The 19,510-nt window shown below is 37.9% G+C and overlaps 2 protein-coding genes across 3 annotated transcripts in view; one reads left to right on the top strand and one right to left on the bottom strand.

Annotated features, from left to right (window-relative positions):
• The window catches only part of unkl (unk like zinc finger), a 31,092-nt gene extending 14,938 nt beyond the window's left edge, over window positions 1-16,154 (bottom strand). The window contains exons 1-10 of one of the 2 annotated variants that reach the window (XM_056241753.1): window positions 16,028-16,154; window positions 14,923-15,132; window positions 9,248-9,424; window positions 5,859-5,992; window positions 5,574-5,709; window positions 3,629-3,746; window positions 3,436-3,520; window positions 2,332-2,498; window positions 1,793-1,981; window positions 1,152-1,214 (exon numbers count right to left, since the gene is read on the bottom strand). In XM_056241753.1, the coding sequence (XP_056097728.1) occupies window positions 1,152-1,214; window positions 1,793-1,981; window positions 2,332-2,498; window positions 3,436-3,520; window positions 3,629-3,746; window positions 5,574-5,709; window positions 5,859-5,992; window positions 9,248-9,424; window positions 14,923-15,132; window positions 16,028-16,092 (1,344 nt within the window). In that variant the 5' untranslated portion in view covers window positions 16,093-16,154. The remainder of the gene's footprint in view (window positions 1-1,151; window positions 1,215-1,792; window positions 1,982-2,331; window positions 2,499-3,435; window positions 3,521-3,628; window positions 3,747-5,573; window positions 5,710-5,858; window positions 5,993-9,247; window positions 9,425-14,922; window positions 15,133-16,027) is intronic. The other variant, XM_056241754.1, reaches the window with a different exon arrangement.
• A 683-nt stretch (window positions 16,155-16,837) lies between these two features.
• Window positions 16,838-18,586, top strand: h3f3a (H3 histone, family 3A). Its single transcript, XM_056241755.1, has 4 exons — window positions 16,838-16,855; window positions 17,732-17,874; window positions 17,974-18,127; window positions 18,209-18,586. Exons 2-4 carry the CDS (start codon window positions 17,747-17,749, stop codon window positions 18,335-18,337), a joined length of 411 nt encoding a protein of 136 aa, XP_056097730.1. The 5' UTR covers window positions 16,838-16,855; window positions 17,732-17,746; the 3' UTR covers window positions 18,338-18,586.
• Window positions 18,587-19,510: the final 924 nt, after the last annotated feature.

Below are 19,510 nucleotides of genomic sequence, written 5' to 3'. Positions count from 1 at the left end.
GAGCGGCGTCCCTGTCAAGTCGTGACTCGAGAAGCTCTGTCAAGTCGAAGTTAGTTGCGGACGTGGAGCTCTCGGCATCTCGAAAAAGCCACGCTGATATTGATCCTCGTTTTAGTTATCCTTTTGTCCCAAAGTCTGCTTGTGCATAATGTTTGAACGAAACAACAGCGTGAGCGTGCCGCTAGACGTAACGCAGTTGTCCACGTCTGTCGCCATGGTTACTATGGCAGTACGAGCAGAAACCAGGGATAACCCGGATATCACGTCATTGACAGGCATCAAATGATAAGGGACGAGCCATTATTTAAAATTGGAATTTCTCTGAAATTAAAAATCTTTGGGAACTTTTGGGATATTATAAATACACAACTGCAGGTAATATATCACACTGTGCAAGTGATTTTTGGATATTTTATTACAAAAATCTTACATATTGTACCTTTAATGAGTTTTTTTATTTTTTATTTTATTTACTATTTTACCTATTTTTATCTATTTATTTATTTTTAACTTTCAGGTTTAACATTTGAGGACACTTTTTTTTTTACAGCGTCCCTGTTACACATCTTGCATGTACTTCAGTAGACAATAGTAATAACAGTAAATTATGCATAATTACTAGCAACTAACTCTAAAACAACCCCTAATTATGTAGAAAGTACAAATAGTTATTTTTTCTCCGTATTTAAAAGTATAATTACACTGTAAAAAGTGTGAGTTTAGTATCATATAGTTTTAGTGATATATAATATTAGTCCATTTAGCTTCCATTTATTTATATTTCTGTTTTAGAAGTTTTAGAACTTACACTTGTTTATTTCAGTTTATTGCCAACAACATTTCTAATTTTCGTTTAAGTTTTTTTAAGCGTTTCATCTAATATTTATAGTTTATTTTATTTCAGATTTATTTCAATTATCTAAAATGATTTAAGTTTTAGTTAGTGATAACACTGTTTTAAACATTGTCATATAAAAAAAAAACACACAAATACAAATGTTTTTTTTATGTCAGATGATATGTAATGCTATATGGTTTCTTGTAAATGAGGATGAAAACATAGATGATATCCTGATCCACTGCTCTAACCACTTTATGTCTTTGCTTGTAAGGTTGTAAAATGAGTGAATATGAGGACTAGGTTGCTTTACCTGTTTGTCTTGGTCCATTAACTTTTGATTATGTTCCCCAGACTGGCTCTTCTGGTTCTTTGCCTGAAATCAGATAATACATCCTATCATGTGACCTGATGTTGTTAAGGCAACCAGGTATTATGTAGAGAATTGCTACCTGCTCAGAGAAAAAAAAAAGAAAGTGAAACGCCCTTCTGTGGTTTAAAGATGTTTGTTACAGTATACCATTACAACGTGCTTCATTTTGATGTTTTATGATGACCACAACATGGTTATGTGGCCTCTGGGTGTCTTTCTCGGATTACTACAGCATTTAAATGATTATTTTAGACATCAGAACATGAACGATAAATGAACAATATCAACAAGTTCATGTGGCATTTCAAAGTCAAAGTATTAATACCTGCGCACACAATGATACCACACCCTCAATCTCAAAGACTGACGTGAAAGTTTCAACAACAACAACTGAATATTGACAACTAAAGACAAGTGATTTTCATTTGACAACAAATCACTAAAAGACACAAAAGAGAAAAGTGGTGAAATGAAAATGACCCAGGGGCAAATAAATCAAAGTGAAGCTTGCAGTGTGTGTCATGCCTGCAGTCTTGCAGGAGATCCCTTTAGAAAGGGCTAGAGAAAACGGTCATGAGTACCTGATCCTCCCGTTCAAAACCCGGAGCTTTGGGATAGTTAGACGTCGGAGAGGAAACACTGGACGTGGTGGACTCTGAACATAAGCTACCATTAGTAAAGCATTTTGGCCTGCCGATGGGTCCAATTGGGGACAAAGAACTGTGGCTCCCTGAGCTTGGCGTTACAGTCGGACTATTAGAGCATGATACCTGAAGGAGAAAAGCACAAATGAGCTTAAAAAAATGTGGTTTTGGAGCCAGCCAAATAGGTGGATGCAGATGTGAGAGGATTTCGCTCACAATAATAGAAAATAGCTCGATCAGGTTTAATTTTTGGTGTAATGCATTTAAATAGAAAGCTCTGATTTGAATTTGAGGTATTCTCGCTTTCCAACACAGACTGCAATAAGTAGAAATGGATGCAAAGAAAACAAAATGAAACACTGAGGAAATGAATAGAAAAACAGTAGCTCTAACAATGAAACAATCAACTGCTTCCTAAGTTAAGGACCTTTTCTCTACCACAGATGCAAGACAGGTGTGCAAACATGCAAACATACGTTTCCTGCCTGTCCGTTGTTACTCACGCTGCTGGTGAGGGAATTCATGTTGGCGCTCCACTCGCTGATTGGACACTCTGGATATTGCTGGGAGCCCAGCTTGGACTGAGAACCCGACTGCATTGCTGTGAGAAACGTGCTCATGGTCTCCTCTGTGGAAGGAATTCCTTCAGACACACACACACACAAATATTCCTTTGAGTCATCAACTTAGGGCTGCACAAAAAAACAAACAAAAAAGATTTTTCTGATAAAAACATCGATTGCGATTTAAAATGGGATTTGAAAAAAAGTTCAAAGTGCTTGTTTGTGTAGGGCTGCACAATTTGGCCAGAAATATGTGATTACATATCAATATCACTATAAAATAAATAAAAACATTACTATTTTAATATTTTCCTTTAGAATAAAAGAAGAGTTTAAGAAAAATATAATAATATAAATAATTTTTATTTTACATTCCGCAAAATGACAATACTAATAATTATGGCTGTCTTAATTTCTTCATTTTCAAACATTAAACCACCGAGGTTTTATTTTTGCGCAAAACCCCAACAGCTGGTTTATCAGCGCTTATCATTACAAGTTCGGTTGGTGCATTTCACGTTCCCAAATGCATGTTATAAGACGTGATGCAAACCGAGCCGCTCCGAGACAAAGAAAACACTGGATCGTGAGCTGTTCGCATGTAAAAGAACACAGTGCTGCGCTTCACTCTGAAACATGCAGCACACAGAATTATTGGGTACACTTTATTTTAAGGTGTCCTTGTTATAGTGTAAGTACTGAGTAATATTAACTAACAACAAGTATTTACTATAGGGTTAGGGATAAGATTAGCTTTTGGTTTACGATTAGTTGCATGTCATTATGCATAATTCACTGTTATTACTAGAGCAAGTACATGTAACCAGGACACTTTTACCTAATTATTTAATTAAATCACAGTCTATGCGATTTGATAATCACACTAAGTCATTTCATTTTCACCTCTGCAATCCTGCAGTTGCAGCCATAACTGAACTAAATGAAATCACTGCCTTTCAGGTGTTTAATGACTACAACACACAAACACATTGCAGTCATCTTTATAATCATGCTTACTTTCCACATGTGCAAAAGCACAGAATGGTCCCCTTGGACAGTATCCAGTTTGCCTCATGTCGTTGCATTTCGTAGATTTATAAATCTTGAAAAAGAGAAACATAGAAGTTGGTGAGATAAAGAAAATAATGCAAATCAAATAAACTCAAGTCAATCAGTCAAGTTCAATGTTGTAAAGGTGTGTCAGTCTCACCTCTGGGTGGAACTGCTGTTCGGTGCGAGAGTGGCAGTACTGACAGCTGTCCCCACTCTCACACTTGGAGGGTTCGCCCCATTCATCGCCGTGCTTTACACTCGGGCAGGGCGTCGACCTGCAAAGAGGGATTCAGTTTTATGTTGAATTCAACTAAGATTGAGTGTTATGTTAATTAAAAAAAAATTGTGATAAACAAAAAGGATTTTTTTTCCCTGAAACCAAAATTGAAAGTTTTTAAATAAACTAGTCGTAGTAAAGTTCTCCTCTTGATATTACAGCCAAACTATACTAGCCAATTATACATATCGCTACTCTAACATAATGTTTGGGCACAGTGAAGTGTGTCCTGTAGAGCTGCCCCCTAATAGTCGACTAAACATTAGTGGACTAGAGGAGGTTTAATCAGCCAAAATTGTATTAGTCGGTTAATCGCGGAACAATAGAAAGAAATTTGTGTAATTACAGTATGTCGGGCAGGAAATCCAAACCTTCGCCATTGACCTCAAATATGGCTTATCAGTTGAAACATGTAAGTAGCAACTTTACATGGATGCTTGCTCTAAAGTTAACCTAGATAAATAGATAAACCCATTATTAGGTGCATATCCAAGTGTTTGTGTGGAGTGTGGAAGCTAAAGTATTAGCGCGCTTACTGCATGTCATGGAGGCGCCGGCGCGATCACTTGCATTTTTCCTGACAGTGGAAACAGCTTAAAATACCCTGTCATTTTTGGTCATACAGATAAGAGTAACACATTATTCCAAACGGGTCTAAAATGGTCTACTTGTATTTGTGTAAACTCACAATAAAAACAAAACATTGTGCTTTTGTAAAATAAAGAAAACAAACAGGATGCGCTTTCTCCGTGAACTGGAGTGTGTCTAAATTAACCTAAACTCAGCTTATTCTTGCCTCACAGACATGAGAAATATATGTATGTGTTATTATATATATATATATATATATATATACATATACGTGAAAAAAAAGCAAATATTCCTTAATAGCGTCACTTCTACTCTCGGATGTGTTTTAGGTCATCGGTTCCCAACAGGGGGGTCGCGGCCCACAAGGGGGCCTCAGCGAGCTCTGTGGGGGGTCGCGTCATATTTTGAAAGGTTTGAGCAATGAGCATTAAATAAAAGTCCTTAACTTTTTTCTGTTCAAAATTTCCAAAATGTATATAATGACTAATGAGCGAGTTTATCATGAATCCATTTTTCAATCCGTGATTTTGTCTTATCCTGAACCACTATGGTACACCTATAATAAGTGTTTACATTGGGACTATTTTACACTGGTTCGGATCGCTGCCGCTGCGGAGTAGCCCAGTACCTGCGTGACTCGTCATAGACGTACACAGAGAGATGTAGTTCCGGCTACAATGTTATTCCGAAAGACGCATTATTCTGTTAATAAATGCAAGTTTATTACCGCTCGCTATAGCGCCAAAAGAATACAAAATAAAGCCTCACATTGATAAAGCCTCACAAATAGCATGCAACTATTGAGGCCCCAGACACCAGTCATTTAGTAATAGCCTATATTCTTTCTTTTTTTTTTACCTACACACCAGTACGAATATTTTTGTTTTTGCATTTCAAATAGGGCCAATTTAGGGTGCTCCTAGGCTTACGTTTTTAAATTACAAAGGGCCTACTGATGTTTTTGTTATTGTATTTTCAATATCATAGGCTATTATTTGTGCATAAACATACCGTTTGTTTGAAAAAAAACCCCAACATATTTTGTCATCCTTGCTGCAAGCTTACAGGAGCGATAATATCATAAAATGTGAAGGGGGCCCTAAAATATTTTCTTGGGAAAAAGGGGGTCTCAGACAAAAAAAGGTTGGGAACCACTGTTTTAGGTGACACAGTGTGTCACCTTCTGTTTTGTTTGAGAATATTTTGCCTTTGCAATTTCTTTGCAATATCTCACCTGTATTTGAACTTTCTGGGATTTCTTCTCCTATCTCTGCTGTTGTGATAGTGGGGACAGGCATAGCCTTGCCTGCATAGACGTGGAGGCTTGGTGCACTGCTCGGTTTTGTAGTTGGCCAAAACAAAATTGGTGTCTGCAAAAAAGGGGAACAGAAACTGAATACGAGTGACCTGATTGAATACAGTGTCATTTTGTACCCACTGCCACTGAAATCTGTAACCACTCCCACTGAGATTAGTTTTCATACTGGGCTTGCATTAATGTGGGAAGGTTTTGTGTCACCTTGCCAGCGTGGGTCCTCATTTAGGGTCTTCTCAATCATGGCCTGGCTGGCCAGCACACCCGGCTGCAGGTCAGGAATTCCCTCCCCGGATCCCAACTGGCCGTTCTGCAGAGCTTCCTGTGCCTGGATCTCTCTGTGAACATGATTATAAAAGTCAGCCCGCCCATTCAGACGCAACACCAAAAAAATCCCCCCAAGATTGGTCTTGATGCCACAGCTATTTCCACAAACTCGTTGCTAGGCAACTGCTGAGATGGCATATTTCTTGTTATTTAATCACTGGTAAGCCACATTTCCAGGCCAGTATCTAACCATTTGTGGCTATGCTGTGCAGACTGCATGGCAATGCATGTGTAATTAATGTAATTTGCAAAACAACGAATAAGGTACATTTTTGCTAATTAGATTAAGCACCCTAATAAGTACTCTGACTGCTCGCTTATGAATTGAATACATATGCAAATACCTGCTAATCAACTGAAAATGTGTGCAGCCACCGACAGCTTTTAGCAACTGAAAGGAATTGTCATAACAAAACAATGTCTAGCGCAAACTGTGCTGTTATTTGGGGATTCACAGCTTTTACTTTAGTTGGGGGATGGGAATCCTCCCGCCTTCGAAAAACAGGAATTTGAGTGCCAGAAGATGAAGAACTTCCTCCTGCCCTTTAGTGTGATGATTCCTTGTTCTCTAAAGGTTCTCTGTTCAGCCCAAGACGAATGTTCGTTGTGGAAATTTGGTGAAATAAACATTTTAATTTGAATGAACGGCTGTTAATGAGTCTATTTAGACTGACACAAACATTCAAATGTGACAGATCTCTTTTCCATCGCACTACGAATAACACTGACAGACCAATCAGATTCACGCTATTGGTCACATGCACAGAGCCACTAGCTATGTTTCAAATAAAAGTTGCAAATTTAACTTAGAATATTTACACAAAAAAAAGCAATTTCTTCTTGTGTTCAAGAGAACAAAATGAAAGCCTCAGTGGCTCCATCATAAATGACTCGCGTTTAAGAGAGCAGAGACAAAACGCAATAAACGCTGTCATGTTATCTTGCGTTCGGAGGTACAGGAACGCAATCGCGTAAAACACTTCTGTAAGGGAATTAAACCAAGACTTTGGCTCAGGCATTTCAGAATGATCAAACCAACCCTCCAGATGCTGTGCAATGAAAATTGGTTCACTGGTTAGTCCAGTTATACAAGTCATGTGAGCTTTATGTTGCACATCGAGGGATTTATTCCAGCTGCTGGTTTCGTGTATTCTACAGAATACGAGTAATGAAAGCGTTTAAGATATTTCAGTTTGAGTATGTATCCAAAAATGTATATATTTGACAACACTACATTGAACTTAGTTTATTATTTCAGATACCTTTTCAAAAGACTTCAATTGAAAAAAATATATTTTATATAAAATTCAACCCGGCAAAATGGCTAGTAGGAGTGACTGCTTTACACGCTGATGCCACTGCTGAAATCCACCTGCATTTGGCGGGTGTTTAAGGGTTAGTTCACCCAAAAATTGTCAGTAATTACTCACCCTCATGTTGTTCCAACCCTGTAAATCTTTCGTTCATCTTCGGAACACAAATTAAGATATTTTAGATGAAATCTGAGAGCTGTCTCACTCCTCCATAGGCTGCTAGGTAATTGCATCTGCCGGCCCAGAAAACTTAGTAAAGACATCGTTAAAATAGTCCAAGTGACTACAGTGGCTCAACCTTATTCATTTTCTTCTGTGTGTGGCTTCTGACGTGAGTTCACGGGAGCGCCACGACGCATGCGCGAGAACTGAGAAGATGACGCTCACGATCATTTGATGGGAAAGTGTGAAAGGTAAGCCATTCATTTTGCAGCATTGGTAAGGCAGTTTTACGTTTTCTCTAGAGATGTTCCGATACCCTTTTTCCCTTCCCGATACCGATTCCGATACCTGGACTCAGGGTATCGGCCGATACCGAGTACTGATCCGATACCTGGGTGTGTATCTATACAGCTGCAATTCATACTAGCCCTGTATGAATTGATAGAATTATTTTATGGTGTGCTTCAGACTTATCCCTTAATAAAACATGAACAAATACATACAGTGAACTAGAGTATTTTTATTATCTGACATACATTTCACAGCAATATATTATTTATTTTTGTTAAGTGAAAAAGAACTTAAAATGCAGCCAACATCTAATACTTTAAACTGAAAAAGGTATTTTAGACTTACAATATAACTGTATAAAAAAGTGCAACAAATAAATCTAGGAATCTAAAACATGATATATGAATAATATAAGAAAATAACCTCTTTATAACTTAAAGTCCAGAAACAATTTTGTTAAATACACGGCATTTCAGTTTTGACAGCGGCTGGTCATCCAGAACAATAAACTCGATAATTTTGTCGGTTATATTTATCGCTCGTTGGCTGTCTTTTGAAAACTTTTCTCTTCGTTTGAATGAAGCTTCCAGAGATTGTTGATTCTGGCGCGGCTCATCTATGGCCAAAAATGACAATATACTCCATCGTGTTCTGCGGGGTGTGACGCGTCTTCAAATGCTTTATTAAGTGTTGAAGCTGCTAATCTTGTACCACCCCTCAAAATTGCAGTATGGCATATGAGACATGTCGCCGTTTTACTGGCTGGTTGGTCCAGTCTTAAATACTGCCAAACAGCGGACATACTGCTAGCGCACGCTTTCTTCTTCGCCGCTCTAAACAGTGGTTGCTTGTGGCAACAGCACAACTTCCTGTGTCGCCACAAGCAACCACTGTTTAGAGCAGCGAAGAAGAATTGATCTCCGATTTGCAGCGTTAAGCAAAGCTAGCGTGCATAACTAGTTATTGTTTAAGAAAAGGGTATCGGATCGGTACATGGGTAGAAGTACTCGCCGATACCGATGCCAGAATTTTTATTGGTATTGGCGGCATTTCCGATATTAGTATCGGAATCGGAACAACTCTAAATTTCTCGTTGGTTTCTCACGATTCGGACATCCAGGAAATGCACACTTTCTGCACCATCTTCTCAGTTCTCGCGCATGCGTCGTGGCGCTCTAGTGAACTCACGTCAGAAGCCACACACAGAAGAAAATGAATAAGGTTGAGCCACTGTAGTCACTTGGACTATTTTAACGATGTCTTTACTAAGTTTTCTGGGCCGGCAGATGCAATTACCTAGCAGCCTATGGAGGAGTGAGACAGCTCTCAGATTTCATCTAAAATATCTTAATTTGTGTTCCGCAGATGAACGAAAGACTTACGGGGTTGGAACAACATGAGGGTGAGTAATTACTGACAGAATTTCCATTTTTGGGTGAACTATCCCTTTAATATGCACCTTTGCATATTAAATAAGGACACAAAGGGAAAAAATGATACCTGATATCATAAACTGGTGGCCGCAGGTCATGTGGTCCATGAGCGAAGGCGCAGTGGAGGCCGTTCTTCACACAATGTCCACGGGCATCTGTCTCATGGATGCAGGTGCCGGTCTTGTAGTAGCGTAAATGGTACTTGCGCTCTGTGTCACCGGTGGTCCGGTGTAAGTATGGGCAACTGAGGAGAAAAACACCAACTCATCAGTATAAATGCCGATACTTTAAACAATAATAAGTCATCTAAAAAGATAATAAAATAGAGGGGTTGGAAACATTATTATATTGTTACAAAATAACTATACGATTGTGTCGAAACTACACTTACCTGCCCTACAACTATTTCTAACATTACACAATGTGACTGAGAAAAGAGTGAGATATAAACAGAAGGTCACACTTTAGATTAGGGTCCAATTCTCACTTTTAACTCTGACTTTTGCCTCAAACTCCTAATCACTGCTTATTAATAGTTAGTAAGGTAGGCATTGTATGATTAAGGGATGTAGAATATGGTCATGCAGAATAGGGCATTAATATGCTTTATATAAGTTCTAATAAACAGCCAATATCCTAGTAATAAGCATGCTAATAAAGCAACTAGTTAATAGTGAGTACTGGACCTGAAACTAAAGTGTTACCAAACAGACAACAAAACTTTTTCATTGCTATGACAGGGTGGGAAAAATGTGTGCAAGAACTCCTTTTATTCCCAGCACTGCAACTGCAAACTACACTATAAATACTAAATCTACTATTTCCAGAGGCAACATGAGTTTGATTAGAGTAAAGGAAGTACATTTGCTGTCGCTGTTAAAATGTGTAGTTAAATTACTGCTTGTTTTAATAAGGTTGTTTCTTGCTTCCACTCGGGAAGATATGCACACTGTTTTAACATAATTACTGTGACTATATTATCAATAATTATAGCTAGGCCTATTCGAATTATTTTTTAAATTCATCAACACATTTTTTTTTTGGTCACTTAAATATATATGTTAAATGTATCATGCAATATAAAGAGACATGAAGAGCAACAAGCACCAATGTCACTGCAAACCTCTTTCACAACTTTAAAACAGTCAAACACTTGTGAAATACTTCCCAGCTGGAAGTTGTTTTGCAAGATATGTTGAAGTACAGTGGATGTACATTACATACATGAAATTACGAAATGTATGTATATTCTTGGTGCTGTTCACAGGTGCTGTTTAGTTTTAAAATGCATTCAAATTGACAAACCGTACAAAACGGAGTAATGCATATTACTGATACATGACAACACAAAGCAAATGATCAAATTAGGGGAAGCAGATATTTATAAGAAATCTGCATTTAATTGTAAAGACAGGATTTAAGGCACACAGAAAATGGGGCTGTAATAATCCAAACAGCAGCCTGGAGGAGAGCAGATTTATCCTGAAAATGCTACATACCCAATAATCTTCTCAAATATAGCAACTGCATCTTGTTCAGGTAGCAACAGTAACTATGGCAACAGCAATGATGTCACCATAGGACTGCTGCTACTGGATGAATGAATGTGTGATCTATGCATACACAAACTATGTGACATACATTTCAATTTGGCAGAGACACGGGACAAATTATTGTTGTAATTATTTAACCATTTACATTAGAGCTTAATTTGAGCAAGTCAGTCAGAGCACAAAGTGTGTCATAAGACAAATAATAATAATAATCCAATAACCTTCAGTTCAGGTGTAAATAAAGAAAAAAATACAATAAATGAAATGAAATAACTATTAAATGGCCAAAACAAACAAAAAATATTTTTTCTAAAAATAAAACACACATAAAATTACTAAAATAAACACCTAAATGGTTGTAAATATCAAATAAATGTTGTAATGTAGATGCTGTAGGTATCACAACATTGTTATGAAATATATGAATAAATACTAAATTTGAAGTGAATGAGGAAATTCCTATAAACGCTGTGGCTCCTCTATTAAGCTTCGGCTATGTTCAAACTGCAGGCAAATCAGATATTTTCAGGCAGACTGTCCGCACTATTAATTGTAAGTGATCAAATAAGATTTGTGTGTCCAGACATAACCAACCTGTCTGCATGGGTTTCTTTGGTAACGACGTAGGCATACACACGAATGTGACAAGGCTTTCAAAACGGATGCAGGAAAAATGGAGATTAAATTAAATTAAAATGTTATAATTCATTTTGATTATATTTATTACATGTATTTTTATGTATTTTGTATGCATTTTAAATGTGAAAGTAAAGTAAATTACTATATTTATTTATGTTATATCACAATTTATATATGTTATATATATTTATATATGTTATATATTCTTTGATGACGTTGTTGCAGGGTGTTTCAAATGACAGATTTCAGATTATTGTAAGATTACAGTCCACTTCAATGGATATCCCGTGCTCGGGAGTAGGGAGCAGTGAACACTGCATAGGGAAGGGACCCTGTGCTGTAGTCACAGCCAAATATGTGCAGCATTTGGGTCACCAGTTTTAACGTTATCATTGTGTGTTGCATTAAGAGTGACGCAAAAGACAAATTTTAAATATGATTTGAGAAGCCAGTGTCCAGACTGAGACACATATGTAAAAATCTGATTGGAATCGCATTTCAAACCATCTCAAAATATGGTTTGAATCAGATAAAAAAAAAATCAAAAACCCAACGGGTTGAAGGTCCAAATTGCCATTTCAATGCAGCTTAAAATGGCTCTACACGATCCCAGCCGAGGAATAAGGGTCTTATCTAAGATCATGATCATGCGTCACTGACGTAGGAGGAAGGTAGGGTAGGGTGAAAAACTCCATCAATGGTTTATCTTTTATTGAAAAGGGCATTTGACTTAGTCTTTGCAAGTTCCCTTTGTAAACACTAGGACGGTACTTCCGCCACCTTCCGTGAGCTTTCAACGTGGTTACCTAATGCATGGCGCATCACAGAGCTAGTGCAAGACAAGCATTTGTGGTTTGAAAATGACCAATCATTTCGCTATTCCTCGGCTGGGATTGTGTAGAGCCCTTTGAAGCTTCATTGAAACTGGAATTTGGGCCTTCAAACCTTTGGTCCCCGTTGAAGTCCACTGTATGGAGAAAAATCCTGGAATGTTTTACTCAAAATCCTTAATTTCTTTTCGACTGAAGTAAGAAAGACATGAACATCTTGTTGTATGATATGGGGGTGAGTAAATGATCAGGAAATTGTAATTCTGGAGTGAACTACTCCTTTAAGTCTCTAATATTGGCAGATAACCCATATGGTCCTTGTATATAGTGTAACACCAATAAAAACATGTTATGATAGAATGACTAAGGGTGTACAATCATTAGTAAAAAATAATGTTAGGTTTAATTACAGATATAATCTATAGTTTATACCATCAAAATGTTGACAGGGATGTCTCACAGCCGACAATCTCACAGTGAGATCAGAAATACTATATCATTCACAAAATCAAAACAAAGTTGCCATGCCGTTACAATACAAACTTAAAGCTGCAGTCCGTAGCTTTTTTAAGTTAAAAATAATCCAAAATAATTATATTAAAAAAAGCTTATTCTGCCAGTGGTCAAAACTATCTGCTTGCCATAGCTAGATTCAAAACGGTAAGCTTGTAATAATGATTTTAATTCCAGTGGTACTGGTGGGTTTCCGCGGGAAATTCGAGCATGTCTTTGCGTCATTACGTCATACCCGTACACATAAAGAAGGAGTTTCGGCTAGCCGGCTATACTGCGCGTGACGAGATGTTTAGATGTATAGGCTTTTCTCGCAGCACTTTACATGATTAAACTTATGGCGGATCCAGAAAGATCCAGACAACAATCATCAGTGTCAACTGGAGATTCAGCAGTTATAAAACCCAAAAGACTTCGTACTTCGGATTTAAGGTGGAAAGAGAAAGAGAAAGAAACCGTCTCATGCGAACACAAGGATTTAAACATCGGCGGGGCTTTTGAAAAGTGCGTGAACTCCGTGTTTTGAAGGGGTTCAAAACGGAAGAAGAGACGGCTTTTTTCTGCTGAACAAGTAAGACATTTCAATAGTTCAATCGTGTAACAGTACGTTTTCTTAATTCACACAGTTATGGAGTTTCCTTTGTTGTGCCTTTCTCGTTTTGCTATGGAGAATATGGTAACTACACAGGTAACCATAAAACACATTAAATTTAACATTAGTCACGCAATGCTGATGTTGTTAACATGAACAATTTGAGAACAAATTAGGCTATAATTTGCACGGTTGCTGTAAATCGCGTTGATTAAATCTAACGAAGCTTATCATGTCGAATGCTTTTTCCCCCTTAGTTGGTCAGAACAAAAATGGATGTTACTTACTTGTTCAGAAGACATTTTCTTATGAAATTTCTTATGTTGGTCAAAAACTTTCAAAAAGTGAATCTGTGATTCTGAATGACAGTATCCACACAGCGTGGTGACTGACAGCTCCACTCGCCTCAAAACACTGTTCATCCGCGCTGTTTCACGTAAAGATGATAATTCCGCGAATCACTGCAGTTACAGATTTCGAACAGAGAGATGGCGACAAAGAGGAAAAGCTACGGACTGCAGCTTTAATCATGAAAAAACTTGACAAGAATCCACATGACACCTGACTAGTAGTAGTGTCCCGTGGACATTATACAGTAACATTTGAAGTGGATCAAAAAACCTTTCATCAAAGTTATACATGAATTTTGAACAATACCCGTTCTTGTCTTAGGACAACTTTGATTAACTTTTTTAATCCACTTCAAATGTTGAATACGGTAGTTATGATCTCATAATTTATAGAGCCTTTGAACTGTACTGTAGTACTACCTCAGCAAAGTTTAAATACAGTTTCAACGAGTAAATAAGAAACTAACACAAGATAAACCACAACCAAAGATTTAAACAACCCACGATAATATGAATATATAAATATAGAACATAATTCCCCACAAGGGATCAATACATTATTTGGTGCACAATGTTTTTAGTTCAAACAAATGAACTGAGAACAAAATATATAACTGTCTGGAGTAAATTTAGACATGAGAGTCATTAAATTCGGAGTTTAAATATCCTCCCAACAACGACAACAACGTGCTTTGTAAACACATGAGTTTTTATAAAGAGAGGGAATCGTGAACGTTGTAACAGCAATGAACCAATCAAAAAAAGAGGACGTGCAGAGAGAGCCAATCACAAGCCAGAGAACAGGGGGCGTGTCTTTGGGTTCCCTAAGCTCAACACACAAGGATGGCTAGAAACACTTCCGAACGGATTCTATACATTTCTGTTACACACAGTGCAAACTGGGAACTGAGCGATGAGTCAACAGTCAAAAGTGGAAGTGAAACTCGAGATAAATACACACACACATTGTTTTGAGTTGAGCGAACGGCAAAAACTGTACAGGAAAAAGCTATTAGGCAATATGGGGAGTAAAACATTAACATAAAGTAAACCATATAGCTGCTAGTGAATTTAGAAGACAACGATCTGCTCAACTTTATATTTCATGAAGAGGGCGTGTGCTAACTGTTACACAAAAAGCACAAACCGTCACATTGTCTATGCAAAATAAACATGACTACAACGTGCATTGGCGCTCAATTTTACTACTATCTGCAAAATGATTTCTCAACTTCAGTAAATAATAATAAAAACAAGTTACTTACTCGTCTCCATCGGGGCATATTCCTGTTGTTTCATCATACTTCGTGCAATACACATCTGGGCTGTAATTAAAAGTCCCGTCTCTTCTCCGTATGGGTCTCCGTCTTCGCTGGTTTAGAAAATGCCAGTGGAAACAGGTAAAGGGTCTATGCTGTGTGCATTTGTGCTGCAAAAACAGTGGGCACTGCTCGGTCCTGAACTCCTTCAAATATCTAGAATTAAAATGAAAAGGCACGGTCAAAAGCGTCATAAATCAACCACCTCCGCACCACACACAACGCTTGACTGATGTAAACAAAGCAGTATGGAACACAGTAATGTCAAACTACGTTCAAAGTTTGGAGCTGTGGTGGCTGTTGTTACACTGCGCAGTTTTTATACGCGACCATTCCACAACAAAACCAGCCCTGGATAAATATGTTACATGATAAACTACCTTTTCAGCAACTATAAACATATAATGTTCAGTGTATGCGTTTATAAACCGCTAAATGGGAACGGAATGTGTTTTATAGCGTAAAAAAGCCACTGTGAGCCATTTACCAAGGCTCTCCACTACAACATTAGAAGCTTACGCCAAATACTCCGCGATTAGCGTTCAGAGTTACGTAGAATCTTCGACGTACGTTCCATTCAAACCAACGGTGCGTACGGAGGGAAAAGTGCGTAGAGTAAGAAACACGGGCCGAGGAAGGAGGCGGATGCAGCTAACAAACCAGCCTGCTAGCTACATCTAGCGAGCGTCTCGACTCGCTCGCTCTGCTGTTGAGCAGTTTACATGTCTTCAAGCATTTTCACACGAGCAGGCTTTGAGCAAATAAGCGTAGAGCACTTTATTAAGTTTTAAATTGCACACAGCGCGACCGACGCGTTAATAGGGAAATAAATGCGATGTTTAGCGGAGATGAGATTGTTGATTTGATCAACATTGAGATTTGAGAGGCGCATGCATTCGGAGGAATTTACAAAAGGAAAAGCACCATTTTAAAACGCACAGAGGGAGAGGAAACAGCACGCGTTACAAAAACAAATCCGACAGTCGATTATCCAATAGTCGCCACCATTCACAGAAACGTCTTTTAGTCCATTTAATGTTTATTTACTTACGTATAGTGGGTTGGTTTCTCGGTTTGAGGAGAAGCGCTCGCCGCCGTTTTCGAAACCGACGGCATTTTCAGTCAAAACAATAATAGCGCGTGCGCGGGGACCCTCTCGTCTACTCATGCTCTCGCGCGCCGCTGCAAGGCCAATATGAGCAACTGGCGGGACAAACAAATAGGAGACAATGACCATGCTGCATAGCAGCAGTGCCATAATGCAAAACAAGTGTTTATGTAGACTGCAACGTGGCGTCAACATTATTTAGAAATATAACAAACCAATAAAATATATTAAAAACACAAAATAACATATTGCTGATTATTTATCTAGTAGGCATTTATATGTATTAATTCTTAGGAGTGCAGTGCTGATGCTTTTGATATTAACCGTTTTCTGATTTGTGACTATTTCGCTGTAATTTGAGCTGCGATTAAAATAAGTTTATGTTTAGAAAAATACGTAAACAAACCCCTAAATGTGGGTTTGGAAACGTCACAAGTAGCCTAATTCAAGAACATGTTACTCCAGTACCTGTTTTATCTATTGGAAATCAACTTTTTTTTTTACTCAAAGTGATTTCTTTATCATTACAGCTCTGGGACAAATTATATATTCAAAATTATTTAAAAAGGTAAACAATGTAACGTTACGTTAAATAAAGCGAAACGACGAGAGGAGGAGTTTGTTTTAGGTTGAACCAATGAGAAACTAAAACGTCATATATGGGCGTGTCTACGCGGCAAGCCACAGAAATATATAAATAGAAGCCCAACCCTCTCTTTTTCAAATACGAGATACACCGTGGGAGAAAGATCGTGGTACAACGAGGTTTGTGTGAGTAAACTTTAAATTATTTGGTAGATATTTCGACATTAGACCGTAATCATAATATTTCCACTAGTGCTAGTTTAAAACAAATCAATAAGAAATGTACAGAGTTGATCGGTTTTTCAGTTTCTCGTGCTTATTGATGGATCATTTTCTAGCTAATTTGTTAGTTTGGATTTATTTAAAACACTCTTGTCCTTGAACATAGTTCACTTAAACATTATGTGGCGTTTTTATACACGTTAAATTCGTCGTTTTGGCGGGCTTTGGAAGTATAAGCGACATCTGATAATAATGTGCTGGTTTGTCGATCTACCTTTTTGCCCGCCATTTTGGACAATGGTTTATTCAGCTTGTTCCTGGAGTGGTCGAGGCGAGTAATCGGTTGTTCAATACTGAATTAAATGAACTTTTCCCCGTGCCTCTGAACATTTTCCCGCTCTTTCTACATTACGTAATTAGTGTATTCCTAGTTGAAAGCGAGTTTCGCAGTGGGCTGATGATTAATCTGCTGTGAACCGGCTCCTGCTGCAGATGGAGGCTGATATACCGGGCGACTGTTTAACAACAACCGCCTCTCCTGTGTCGACTAATGCAAATGTTCATCTGCGATGCTCGCTTGGCTGTGTTCACGCATTACAAATTACGCACGGGCTTTAGCTGGTTTGTTTAGATTGCCATATTATAGTCACTTAACGTTGTACATTTTAAACGAGACATTTTTAGATCAAGTTGCAGTAAGTTAGCTGCAGCTCTTGAGCGGAAGTGGTAAAAGCAAGCCACAGGACCCGGATGATGCCGCCATTTTAAGATATCGTTTGCATTTTTTTTAAAACTGGAATAATTTAGTATTTAAATAATCGTTTTTGTGTTTAATTCTAGAGATTGTGAGAGAAAATGGCTCGTACCAAGCAGACCGCGCGTAAATCCACTGGAGGAAAGGCGCCAAGAAAACAGCTGGCGACTAAAGCCGCGAGGAAGAGCGCGCCCTCTACTGGTGGCGTCAAGAAGCCCCACAGATACAGGTGGGTCTGAGAGGGAGACTGCTGTTTTGAACTGAACACGCATGCTTAATGCAGTTTACTATAACGGGTAAATCATGTTGTTTTTCTTCCTCGCGTTAGGCCTGGAACTGTTGCTCTGAGAGAGATTCGTCGTTATCAGAAGTCAACAGAGTTGCTGATCCGCAAGTTGCCATTTCAGCGTCTGGTCAGGGAGATTGCACAGGACTTCAAAACCGACCTGAGGTTCCAGAGTGCAGCCATTGGTGCACTTCAGGTGCGTAACTTATTACTTTTTTTAATATACTTTATACTTAATCTTTATATCCAATATTAACTTTAGCTTGTCTTGTTACAGGAAGCAAGTGAGGCCTACCTTGTCGGCCTGTTTGAGGACACTAACTTGTGCGCCATTCATGCCAAGAGAGTCACAATCATGCCCAAGGATATCCAGCTTGCAAGGCGAATCAGAGGAGAGAGGGCCTAATTTTTATTTTATTATCGGTTTGTTTTATTTTTTACTTTTATTGAGAAACACTCAAAGTAAAAGCAATGGATTTGTACATTGGAGTCATTTTGTAAAGCATTCCTTACAGACTCAGGTTTTTAAAGTGAGTGTCTAGATTAACCATTGTAGAGCTCATTGTGAAGCGGCTTTAGTTGCATGCGTAATATATTTATCACGTATCTTTTACATTGATCATTGGGTTGTAAATAAAATTACTCTACCTCAAAATTGTGCTGGTTATTTTGTGGTCTTTTTTTTTTAAATATGCTTTAATGGATTTTGATTGTAAGGCTTAAATTATATTATGACCGCTACTCAAGACTTATACGACAGTGCTAGTGTTATGTTCTTCTAGGTTTATTAGTTGAAAGCTGCTTGATTTGTGGCATGTAGACTCGTCTTTCCACCACAAGAGGGCAGGGTCATGTCGTTTTTTGTCCATCCTTTCCATCAAAGCTGTCATCAAATAATATAGTTTTTGTATTTTGGTGGTTAGGGATGTTCTTGCAATTTCTGTTATGCATAGAATTCACCATATTTGATGGCAACTGCAAATTATATTTATACACAAGGAATAAAAAAAGTTGAAATGAAACCGGCAATGTGTTTAAGACCTCAATGTAGCATAGGCTAGTAAAATGATTAAAATAGTTTACATTGGAGTGTGCAGTGTCTCTAGTATGCTTGTTTCACTTGAAAAATAACCTGCACAGCATGCTTGGCTTTGTCAAAACTAACTGACCCCGCTGGATTAAAAAAAAATTGTATGAATTAAAACAGTGTTCATACGTTGCTTTAACTCATCAAAAAAAGTTTGATCATTTCTCAACTTAAGTTCTACAAGATTCAAGACATGTTAAGTTTTGTTAAAGGTGAAATAACTAAACTGTCTGATTGTACTTTTTTTTTTTTTTTACAGAAAATTCACATTTAGTTTTAGCTTTTACTCGACAATATCGAACATTTCACCCTGTTTAACTCGTCCAAAACGTTGAGGTGCCATTACATTATTCTGTTTTTTATTTTTTGTAAAAATGCCATTACTCTGCACCTGCAAACTTTTCTCCTCATTCTCAGACTGGATACTCTTCCCTGAACGTGCTCGTTTTTTGGCTCCCTCTCATGGCCTGTGGTGACTTTGCGCTTCTATGG

The sequence above is a fragment of the Rhinichthys klamathensis genome, unplaced genomic scaffold, assembly GCF_029890125.1.
Source record: "Rhinichthys klamathensis goyatoka isolate OS25496 unplaced genomic scaffold, OSU_Roscu_1.1 h1tg000670l_1, whole genome shotgun sequence".
In the NCBI taxonomy this organism is placed as follows: Eukaryota; Metazoa; Chordata; class Actinopteri; order Cypriniformes; family Leuciscidae; genus Rhinichthys; species Rhinichthys klamathensis.
This window is presented reverse-complemented; position numbering and strand designations above follow the sequence as displayed.

Bases quoted from the DNA above. Each gene is read 5' to 3' on its own strand.
- h3f3a (XM_056241755.1), top strand. From the start codon at position 17,747: ATGGCTCGTACCAAGCAGACCGCGCGTAAATCCACTGGAGGAAAGGCG. The intron at 17,875-17,973 runs GTGGGTCTGAGA...TCCTCGCGTTAG, and splicing joins AAGAAGCCCCACAGATACAG to GCCTGGAACTGTTGCTCTGA. The intron at 18,128-18,208 runs GTGCGTAACTTA...GTCTTGTTACAG, and splicing joins CAGCCATTGGTGCACTTCAG to GAAGCAAGTGAGGCCTACCT.